The sequence below is a fragment of the Apis laboriosa genome, unplaced genomic scaffold, assembly GCF_014066325.1.
Source record: "Apis laboriosa isolate Shangri-la unplaced genomic scaffold, ASM1406632v1 scaffold43_cov150, whole genome shotgun sequence".
NCBI lineage: Eukaryota > Metazoa > Arthropoda > Insecta > Hymenoptera > Apidae > Apis > Apis laboriosa.
The window spans coordinates 820,589-832,756 of record NW_025223292.1 but is presented as its reverse complement, the minus strand read 5'-3'; the positions used below and the strand labels follow the sequence as shown (position 1 = coordinate 832,756).

The window sequence follows — 12,168 nt, the reverse complement described above, 5'->3', positions numbered from 1 at the left end:
TACTACTACTACTACTACTACTACTACTACTACTACTACTACTACTACTACTACTACTACTACTACTACTACTACTACTACTACTACTACCACTACTACTACTACTACTGTTGTTACTAATATTATTAATTTTATTATTATTTTTACCATTACTATTTATCCATTATAATATTATTACAATATTATGTTATATTATATTATTATATTATATTACATTATATTATATTATATTATATTATATTATATTATATTATATTATACTATATTATATTATATTATATTACAATTAATAATTATTCATTTTCAAGTTGTTCTTAAAGGCATTTCAATTAAATTCTTAATTTTTAATATAAAGTTAAGCTGTAATATTCGGCACATAAGTATAATAAAAAGCATGGTTCATTATTAATGGATGACTATAGATTCATTGTCAGTGAAAGTAAATAAATGATGTGTATACTGGTTTGTTAAATAAGTGTTGCAATCTTGCAAGACCCATTCCCTTAACCATGTAGTGATAACTTCTTTTTTTTTTCTTTGAATGATATGTACATAATAGTGGCTGTCTTATTTGTGCATGGTATTTTAAGGTGCACAGTTGTAATTATTTAATATATATTGAATATATGTCTATTATACTTATGCACGTTCAGGTTTAGTCCTTTATTATTGAAATGCACCGCTGACAGATCTGTAAAGACTGACGATTCAAACATGGTGAATGGAGTGGACGAGGCTGTTTCAAATGTACACACAGTGGAAGATTCTGAACAAGTATCTAGGTGTGAATGTAATATCCCTACTGCCTCACAAAATTCCCAGTCACAAGTGGGAGTGACTTCTACTTTTCCTGTTGTAAGTATATTTATATTTTGTATTTTATTATTATATATAATTCATAAATTTTCTATAATATTTAATTTTATAAATTGTATAATATTTCATAATGAAATGAATAATAAAATAATATGATAATAAAAATTATTAAAATTAACAAAAATTATCAATGAAATAAAAATGTTATAATTAGTAAATAATAATATTATTTTATTTATTATAAATTTTATAATAATTTGGATATTTATATAATTCATAAAATGTTCTTTATAATTTATTTTAATATTTATAATAATATATACATATATTTTTTATATAATATAAATTAAATTTCTGTTACTAATAAATATTTTTCATTATAGGACCTTACAAGACCGAGTTATGCTCAAGTAGCACAACACTGTCGCGAACTACCTTGTACAAAACATAAGACAGATGAAAGGGATGGGAATGTATAAATCAATATGTAAGTAAGAATTTTTTTATTTTATTTAAATAAAATTATTTTATTTTATTAAATATTTTGAATATAAAATTAAAGATAAAAATAGTAAAATAAGTATTTTTACAGATACTATTGCAGTGAATTTCAATATTTAGCTGTTATTCTTCATCTGGATTATATGGATTATGTACCACTGCTTTTTATCCTACACTGGATATAGTGGGTATGAAGAAAACTTTTTACATTGTACAGTGACTTCGCCTACAATGAATGTGGTATCAATTAACTATGAATCATAAAAAAATTGTTTGAAGAAACTCTAATTCGCTGCATATTTAAAAAAAATACGTTTGCTGGCAGGATAATACATTGTGTAGAAGAGTATTGTTATTGCTTTTGTTCTGTGATTTTGGAGGTACATATTTGTTAGCTTGTAAAAATGTTAAACTAAGGTATTAATCTTTTAATTCCTTTCTCCTCTCCCCTTTCATAGCACAGGGCCGTAACTGGGAAATGTTTATCTTTGTGCCAAACCTTGCTATGTGCGTACAGCTTAATGAATGTTCAGAGTGCAACGAAACTTATTCTCAAACAGAATTCTGATTTAAAAAAACGAAAAAAAGAATGTAATTTCTAAAACAGATAAATCATAAGGATACTTAATTTGAAAAAATTAATATATTTCTGTTTTCATGTAATTTTATATATTTCATTTACATTATTTATAAACAAGATTTGCATATTTTCCAGAATATTGATGACAATTATAATAGATGATATTAGAATATAAATAATTAATACAAAAATGAAATATTTACGGTATCATGTATCTGTGTTTTTATTTCTATGCAAAATTTGAAGTAAAAAAAAATAAAAAATTGGTTTATTGATGATATATATAATATAATAATTTCACAATTATTATTTACAATGATATAACTTATCTTATTTGAGGAAAATATAAAAAAAATTACTAACATTTGTTGTAGGTTTTAAATTAATTATAGAATCTATATTCTAGTATTTTTTTTTATCATTATATTTATAGGTAAAAACGATATTAAAATATTTTGTAATTATTTCATAAATAACAGATTAATTAAAGTCCAATTGCATTCAATTATTTATAAATTAAAAATTATTATTGGTTTGTTATATTTTCTTTATTATATTTAAATATTTAATAATTAATATTCTTAATAATAAAATTTATTATAAAAAAAAAGATATTTATAATCATATATTTATCTAGAATATTAAAAAATATGTGTTAAATGACTTAAATGATTGTATATTTGTTTCACAACAATATCATTATAAAACAAAAATATAAATTTGATATATTTACTTATAAAATTATTTATAGTTTCTAAATAAAATATGATACAAAAAAATAATATAAACAAAATTAAATTAGAATTAGTATGTTTTGAAAATATAACATTCCATGTTTCAAATACATTTTAATTCCTATTAGAAGCTTTAAAATTTGTATTTCAAATAAATCAAAATAAATTACAATAATAAAATATTGTTGTTTAATATTGTTATTGATATTCTGGAAATGGTATTAAATATATCTTATGTTTATTTCAAGAGAAAAGAAATTGTTATGACATATTTAGGCACCTATTTACGGCACTGACTTTTCTGTTTAATATTACCGTTACATGAAATAATATACAATTTAGAATTATGCTTTGGCAGGTAATATAAGAGTTATCAGAAACATGGTCTTTGAGCACACGTTTAAGTGCCTCAAAATGTTGTGTATATTACAGGAGCTTGGCTTTAGATGTTATATAATTATATGTACCTATACATTATAGTAAATAACGCATATGATATATTTGTTACTGATATGCGTACAGAAATTGAAGTACTAATGAATATTAAAGGAAAACCAATCTCCTGAACTATAAAACAATTATTACCAACATGTATAATTATACTTTACATTTATAATACTGCCTTTTAATTTTTTATATCTGAAATGATTAGTCGCAATGTTGGATATACAGAAAAATTTATTGTCAAATGTAAATGCATTAAAATATTAATTATTTCAGTTTAAATCGTGGTGCTGTAAACACTTTGCTTTAGTCTCAGTCTTGTAGCACAACTTATAATATACTTTCAAAATTTGATGTAATACAGTTGATTACATCAAAAAACAAGTACAGTATATATATATACACATATATCTTTTCATTAGTAAATTCACTAAAAAGTTTGATATTTTATATTATTATTGAATGTAAATGTGTCACATTGTTTTGCTATCGTTTATTTTTCTTGTTTTCTTTGTTTATTTTCCTTTTTTGTAATTGGGCATAATATAAATAAAAGAAATATATTAAAATGAGATATCTTAGAAGAAAAATAAAATTAATTTTGACTGCAATATATTCTTTATTATTTTTTTCTAATTCATACAATGTATGAATTTAGTTCAATTTTTAATTATGTCAGTTAATAATAAAGTTTATTTTTTTGCAGTTATATAAATGAAAAATTGTTTCATTAATGGTACATCATGTATGTGCACAGTATTTTTATTTCAAATAAGATCGATATTGTTTAATGCTATGTGTGTATTTTTAATACTTTAAAATCGAATAAAAATAACGAGGAAATACTTAATAATTAAATGATATAGTAATTCGTCAAATTAATTTACTTATATAAAATGTACATTAGTGTGAATTTACTGATAAAAAGATTTAATATAAATACAAAAAATATACATACGTATAAATATACATATATTAATATATACATACACATACATGTATGTATATATTTATGTACGTATGTATGAAAATTGGATAAACATTACAATTTCTTGATAATGGAGTTTTAAAAAACATAAACAATGTTAAAAGTGATTTGTCTTACTTTATGCGTTACCCCATAAATTATGTATAGCTAATTATGTGTATGCTTTGAATATTCGTTTTAATTATTGCTACGAATTATATGTAAAAAATTTGAAAGTTGATTCCTCTCTATACATTGTCTTTACTAAATGTATGGAATTTAATGTAAGAAATACTAAACTGTTGGTATATTGCATACTTGTATCATATAAAATGAAAAGTAGCACCAATACCTTGGATCGTAATGATTTGTTTTTTTCAATAATAAATTATAAAGTTATGTGAAATAATTATTTGTAAAATGCACAAGCTGGAATATTTTAAGCTTTGTATAAATAAAATTGATATAGTGAAAATTTTTATGTTAATAAATTCTATATAATTAATAAAATAGTAATTTCAAATCATTACATAAATAAAATCATAACATTATAATTTGAATTCGTTTTATTAATATTAACATGGTCCAGGGTAAGGGTGATAAATTGAAATAAAATTGTGATTGGAATGTAAGGAAAAAAATACATTAGAACTTTGTTCTTTTTTAATAATCTTGTCACAAAATCGTGGCTGATAAACTTACGTTAACTCATTCATCAGAATAAACTGTGATTAGATTGAAGTCCAACAGAAATACAATGTATAACGTACTCCGTTTCATAGGCTGCAGGCCTAGAAAGTCTGATTTTTTAACTACTATGGAAACTTGTGTATTATAATATGATCTATGACGTTTGTTTATTACTATGTAAAGTGACAAATTTCAAAATTAAACATTAATTACTGTTATTGGTTTTACTTTTACTTTACTACAACTTTAAATCTCACATTATGTTACATATATTTTTATTAGAAACTGTATAAATGAAATTTAAACGAAATGTGGCCTAGCAATATGAATAACATAGAGAAAGTTGAAGTATTCCAATAAATACGATAAATTGATGAATTTGTATACATATAAAAAGAACCATTTCTGCATGTAATTTTATTCAGGGCATAAAGAAACTGCCATTATCTTCAAAACAAGAGACTGACAGTATCTTTACACAAGATGCAGATTCAATATAAATTACAAAATTTCTTAAGTATTATTCCAAAAAAACGGCAATTATTTGCATATACAAGGAACATAAAAGAAAAAGCAAACACATATACAAAACAACACGGCTTTATACGTTACAAGGAATCAAATCAAATTATATATATATTAAATATCTATTAATTAAATAATTGAGATACATCAAACATTATCTTATTGATAATAATATTTCAAAATTATGAATATGAATTCAAATATGAATAGTAATTACATGCTCTAATTTCATAAACTTTAAAATATAAATATTGAATGTGAAAAAATTATAATTAAAATTATAATAGTTTGATTCATTGTTAATCAATTTGTTAGAAAGCAGAATTTTTAAATTAATATCATTTTACGATATATGATATCAACGTCGATAATATTATATGTACAACCATAATGTAATCATTTAAAACTTTATTGTCTTCCTTTATTAACTTACATAATATTTCACATATTATTAATAGAAATTAATATCAATTATTAAATTTTCGTTTTTATTATTTAAAATATGTTTGTAATAAAATATAGAATGTAATAATACAAATTTATTATTTTGTCTAAGCATATAATTCTTATGTAAAAAAATATCTACATATTTAATAGTATTTATTAATTTTGTATTTAATTTTTTTATGTTATTTACACACAAAATTCTGTAAAACAAAGGAATTAGAAAATTTTAATACAATTGTTTAACAAGAATAAGTGAACTATGCTTCTTCTAGAATTTAAGTTTTCATTTTATTTAATATATAATATATATAATTTCAGATATATATTATTTACAAATATTAAACTAATCTTTTTTGAAAGTATAATTATTTTGTTCCTCAGATAAATAAATATTTATAAAAATAAAATAATTTAAATTACAAATCATATAAATATTACAAATATTTAAACATTCGTATAACTTTAACTTGTGTTTTATATTTTATATTTTATATTTTAAATAAATATATAAGGAACAATAAAAATGTATTATAACAAATTACGATATAGTATATATATATATAGTATATATATAATATATTAAGAAGAAAAAAGTTTTTAAATAAGTTTAATGAAATTATAAAAGTAATAATAAGTAAAAAAAGAAAAAAAAAAGATTTGTTATTTGTCAAAAATGTCATAAACGTATTCGAATATTAAAAAATAATATTAATTTCTTATATTATCTAAAGTCTAAATATTCATCAAGGATTATTCTAAGGATAATTCTAAGCATTGTATGAAAATAAAAATTTTTTAGCAGTTAATATTGTTTCATTAGAAGACAAAATCAATATGGAAAATCGATTTTAAAAAATAATTAAGAATAAATATAAGATATTTATTCTTATATATTCTTTTATATAAGATATTTAAAAAATATCAACATGAAAGTAGAAGTTCTTTTTTTTTTCAAAAAAATTATTCATAAATTCTTTTTATTGTTAAAGATGTTAAAGAAAATTCTTAAGTGCATAGAAATTAATCATTAAAATGAAAAAAGAAAGAAGTTGGAATTGCCAGTATATAAAGAAAATATGTAAAGACTGCATTTTGAAAAAAATAATTTATAAAAAAAATGCTACAAATTTATAGGATTTCTTAAAATAACGATTTGAAGAATGATTGTGAATATTACAATTATCCAAAAATTTTATAGTCATTTTTGTCTTTCCATTAAAAATGAATAAAATTATATGAATAAAACTATATATTGTAATACTGTAATAAAAAGAAAGAATAGAAATATTATTGGATAGGAAAATGGCAAAAATTGACATTTGTGTAATTCATAACATTAAATTGTTTTAAATATATTAAAAAATATAAAAAATAAAGCTAAAACTTTCATAAAAATAGATAGTTATTTCACTTTTATAAATTAAATTTATAAAATAATCGAACATTTTTGTGACAAAAATTCATATTTTTTCATTTTTTTTTGTATATTAAATAATTTTGAATAAATTAACAATTTTTTTTAAATATTTATACATATTATATTGTAATGTGTTTTGTATATAATACATTTTTGTTGTTCATTAAAATGTTTTTTGAAAAACGCTTTTCGAAATGTTTCAAATTGAAACTTCTATAGAATATTGAATTTTTATCTTAGATTTACAACATTAATGCTTTTCCTAATGAAAATATACAGTTTGCAGGAACAATAATACAATAACATGAAAACAATTTTTTTAAACATTTATAAAACTATTATAATGACCATTTTTGCAATTAACTGTAGAAAATTATAATTAAATATGAATGTAAATAACTTAATAAATTAAACTTATAATTTCTCAAATCGATATAGCAAGAACACATCATGATATACATATTAAAAAATATTTAACAAATAAATTTAAAATTTAACAAATATTTTATTATATTATTTATAAATTAATTTGATAAACATTCCTAACAAGATTAATATTTATTAGTATTTTGCATATAATATATTTGTATAATTTAATAATGTATTATGTAAATGATAAAATTATAATTTATGAATTTGTTTATTATACTAGGCACTGGACTACAATGTTTAAAATAATTAAATTAAAAAATTTTCAGAAAGTATATATAAATATTTTTTAGTAAATGTATTTTTATTCATGTATAATAAATATTTCATTTTGTGTAATATAACTTACAGAAAAGAAATTCTATATGCGAAATTTTTATACTAAATATTATTACGTTATAATACATACATTTATATGTAAAATAATATATACATACAGCTGTATTACATTAAATCAAATTATTTAAATTTAAAAATATATTATGATAATTATAATTTATCATGCTCAAATGAAAAAATTAATGAATTAAATATATTATATTATAAATATCAATATTATCATATTTACAAGTGAAGAATTAAAATAATCAAAATAGAATTATGCATTAGAATTTAATAATATTAAATATAAATAGCGATTGATCTAACATCGCAATATTTATTCATTGATCAGAATTTTCTGATATGCTTTATACAATTTTAAATTATAAAAATACATATGCAATACTTTTAATAAATTGTTAAGAATTATATATTCTCTACAAAACAAACTTATTGTTTAAATAGAAAGTATGCATTACTGCAATGATTCTGTTATGATGCGATACATAAGAATTTAAAATATATGCAATATTGTCTTAATAAAATTAATTTGAAATAATATTTTTGGGTCTAAAATATAAACGATTTTCGATATAATCTAAATTAATATAATCATTAATCATTTGATTAAATTCTAAAATTTTTATTGAAAAATTTAAAAATTAATGTAAAAGTTTTTTTTTTAATTAAAACTATATATGATGGATATTTTAATTTGTTCATTAATTTCTATCTAATAATTAAAATATATTTTAATTGTGATAAATATAAATAATAAATAATTTTAATTGTGGTAATATAAATAATATATTTATATTATATTACATTTTTATTCGTTATCTTTAGTATAGTTATCAATATTTTCTTTTTTTTATTTTTTTAAATGATAAAAAATGAGAAATGTTCTTGTTAATTAAATCTCGTTGTTTCTGTAATATTTAAAATATGTATACGTCATAATATTATCAGTTACATTGCAAACTCGTTGTATGTTCAGTGCCTTTTTACATATATTCATATATATGTAAAAAAACAATTGATCCTTTTATATTTATCTTCCAATCTTCATATGAAGAAATTCGATATAAAATAATCTGTCAAAAATCTCTTGTATTTTTTGCTGATCGAAACAAAGATATAAAATAATACAAAACTTAATTGAATATTGGCTTATTATATGTAAATATAAATACACAAAATAAGCCAAATTTGAATTAAGAGAATTATTTACATACACATATATACACATAATTTAATATCAGTATATTCTTAATTTAAAACACATCATTTTTAAAAATAACCACATATTTTTATAAATTTCGGTATTGATACAATGATTTGCTATATAAATAAATATAAATAAATAAAAATATATATATATATTTAAATATATATATTATACATAAAAGATATATAAGAATATACGCGATCTATGATAAATGATATTTATATAGTTGTACGTTATCAAAATAATATTGATATAAAATACAAAAAACTATATATGTATTAGCTATATATATATTAATTTATGGCGCAACATATAAAATAAAATTTAATTATGCATATTTAATTTTATGTTTGATGTATCTATATCTACGTTTCTTCAATCTATATAATAATTATATATTTGTACATAAAAATTCATTTGTTGCGTCCATTATATAATTAAAAATTATTCTGTAAATATTATAAATAAAGAATAAATAAATATAATAAAAAATGAAAAATCTATTTATATATTAAAATTATTGTTTATAAAAATTAATTTATTAAAATGTATATAATGTAATAATATAATAATATTATATATATATATAATAATATAAATTAATTTAATTTATTATTTATTAATTTAATATTAATCAAAGTTTGATTATATTGTTTCTTAATATTTATTTTTCAATAATTTCGTATAATAACATTATTCATATTATTTTTATTTTTATTTATTGTTTAAATTTATGTATTTAAAATAAATGATAAAAAATATAACAATTAATTATTTTATAAATATCAATTTAAATTTACTCGTAACAATTATAATACATTAAATGAATAAAATATATATTATAGTAAATAAAATAATAGGAACTACTAAAATTCTATTTCTTTAATAATTAATAATCTTTGAAACTTTTCCATTATATATACCTATATATATAGTTTTTTTATTGAAATCGAGAATTTAAAAATATATAAATATATTAAAAAATTATAATTATTTATAAAAATATATATAAGAAAAGATATAATAATAAATTTATTATTGATATATTTTTTTATATTTGATTTTATTGTAATATAATTAAATATAATATTTAATCTTTTTAAATAATATACAATATAGTTAATGTTAAAATATTGCTATATATTTAACAATCGTAAAATAATATAAATATAAAAAATTGAAATATAGATTGAATAGAATTTAACCAATAGCCATCGTTGTTCGAGTAATCTTGATTTTAAATATACGACGTAATAAAAATAAATATTCTCTTATATAATTAAAATAATAATTGTGTAATATTGTTTATTTGTTGAAAAGATAATTATCATATCTAATCATATATCTTTTATAATTTAATGCATAAACATAACCTATAATAATAAATGATATATCTAATTGATAGAATTAATTGTGATTTATTATAATTTAAAAAGCAATAAAAAAGCATTAGTAATAATCGTGATAAAAGATTATAATTCTTATATTTTAAAAATATTAATTATTATTATATAATATATATATCAAATAATATATATCAAAAATATTATCTATATTACTTATTTTTTTTATGATTTGTTTAAAATTATTATACAATATTATACAATAATTAATTAATCAATTATTATACAATAATTAATTTATTTTACATAGATTTTAAAATGAAATATTCTACATCACCACCAGTAAGTAGGTGTAACTCTCCTGGTCCTAGTGAAACAAGTTCAAATTTACCCATGCCAGTAACTTACAGGTACAAAATTATATTTCCAGTTATGATACATTTCTTTAAAATTTAAGTATTATAAATTTATTTTAGGCAAGATTGTATGGGTGCAGCAACAAAATGTTACAAGTACTTAAGAAAATTATTAAAATTTGAACAAATGGATTTTGAATTCGCTTTATGGCAAATGATTTTTTTATTTATATCACCACAAAAAGTATATAGAAATTTTCAAAGTAGAAAACGTAAGTTATCTTATTTACAAATAATATAATATATTAAAATATATAGTAAAAATTATATTTCTTTTTTTAGAAACAAAATCTCAATTTGCAAGAGATGATCCTGCATTTTTGGTATTATTAATGTGTTGTCTATGTATATCTTCTGTTGGTTTTACCATAGTTTTGGGATTAGGATTTCTTCAATTTATAAAATTACTATTTTATATGATATTTATTGATTATCTTGCAGCTGGCTTAATAGTAGCTACAATATTTTGGTAAATTAAGAATTTTATTTTTATTATATTATTATGATAATGTAATTTTATTACATTATTATGATAATGTAATTTTATTACATTATTATGATAATGTTGCATATATATATATATATAAAATATTATAAAACAAACAACAAAACAACAAGTACTTATTTCTGCTAATTTTAGGTTTATAACAAATCATTATTTAAGAATTGATAAAACTCAGGATGTAGAATGGGGTTATGCATTTGATATACATTTAAATGCATTTTTTCCACCTTTAATTATACTCCATATCGTACAATTGTTTTTATACAAAGGTAAAGTATCTCGTTTTTTATTTTATTAATATTTTTTTTTATTTTTAATTTATATATTAATTTATATTTATAATTTTAAATATTTTTTTCTTTTGTTATTAATTCTATTGTTTCAGGTTTTATAAACTATGATACATTTTCATCACGATTTGTTGGAAACACAATCTGGTTAATAGCTGTTAGTTATTACATTTACATAACATTCTTAGGTTATACAAGTAAGTGTATAAATTTAATTATTTACGTAATACATTATTAAAGAATTATAATGTTTTACAAAATTAAAAAGAATTAAAAGAGATTATTACAAGTTAAAAAATTAATATATTTTTTAATATTTATTTTAGGTATGGAAATAATTCATAAGACACATATGATATTATCAACATTACCAATAATATTACTGATATATATTATGACATTATGTGCAGGAATTAACATTAGTCATTTAGTTATGGAATTTTATCATTATCGAGTTGTTTGAATAAAATTTGTTGTTTCATTACAAAAATTTATTTTAAATTAATTTTGATATA

At 18.7% G+C, this 12,168-nt stretch overlaps 2 protein-coding genes across 12 annotated transcripts in view; both read left to right on the top strand.

Annotated features, from left to right (window-relative positions):
- LOC122716223 (la-related protein Larp4B) overlaps positions 1 to 2,068 on the top strand; it is a 10,494-nt gene extending 8,426 nt beyond the window's left edge. For 4 of the 7 annotated variants that reach the window (XM_043939109.1, XM_043939106.1, XM_043939108.1 and 1 more), the window contains 3 exons: positions 654 to 855; positions 1,200 to 1,303; positions 1,409 to 2,068. In XM_043939109.1, the coding sequence (XP_043795044.1) occupies positions 654 to 855; positions 1,200 to 1,295 (298 nt within the window). In that variant the 3' untranslated portion in view covers positions 1,296 to 1,303; positions 1,409 to 2,068. The remainder of the gene's footprint in view (positions 1 to 653; positions 856 to 1,199; positions 1,304 to 1,408) is intronic. The other 3 variants (XR_006346982.1, XM_043939112.1, XM_043939110.1) reach the window with 3 other exon arrangements.
- Positions 2,069 to 10,289: 8,221 nt separating this feature from the next.
- LOC122716285 (protein unc-50 homolog) lies at positions 10,290 to 12,161 on the top strand. Of its 5 annotated transcripts, none has more exons than XM_043939205.1 (7): positions 10,290 to 10,349; positions 10,753 to 10,852; positions 10,919 to 11,070; positions 11,141 to 11,327; positions 11,499 to 11,632; positions 11,749 to 11,850; positions 11,980 to 12,160. In XM_043939205.1, the coding sequence occupies exons 2-7, from the start codon at positions 10,761 to 10,763 to the stop codon at positions 12,114 to 12,116; spliced, it is 804 nt and encodes a 267-aa protein (XP_043795140.1). In that variant the 5' UTR covers positions 10,290 to 10,349; positions 10,753 to 10,760; the 3' UTR covers positions 12,117 to 12,160. The 5 variants fall into 5 exon arrangements, with proteins under 5 accessions (XP_043795140.1, XP_043795144.1, XP_043795143.1 ...); XM_043939209.1 differs by having other exon boundaries at positions 10,319 to 10,349; positions 10,900 to 11,070; positions 11,980 to 12,161; XM_043939208.1 differs by lacking the exon at positions 10,290 to 10,349 and adding an exon at positions 10,531 to 10,551 and having other exon boundaries at positions 11,980 to 12,161.
- The last annotated feature ends 7 nt before the right edge of the window (positions 12,162 to 12,168 follow it).

What these genes read in the sequence shown, in the direction of transcription:
- LOC122716285 (XM_043939208.1), top strand. Translation starts at nt 10,761, where the DNA reads ATGAAATATTCTACATCACCACCAGTAAGTAGGTGTAACTCTCCTGGT. An exon ending in CCCATGCCAGTAACTTACAG is followed by an intron (nt 10,853 to 10,918) that starts GTACAAAATTAT and finishes AATTTATTTTAG; the next exon opens with GCAAGATTGTATGGGTGCAG. An exon ending in AAATTTTCAAAGTAGAAAAC is followed by an intron (nt 11,071 to 11,140) that starts GTAAGTTATCTT and finishes TTCTTTTTTTAG; the next exon opens with AAACAAAATCTCAATTTGCA.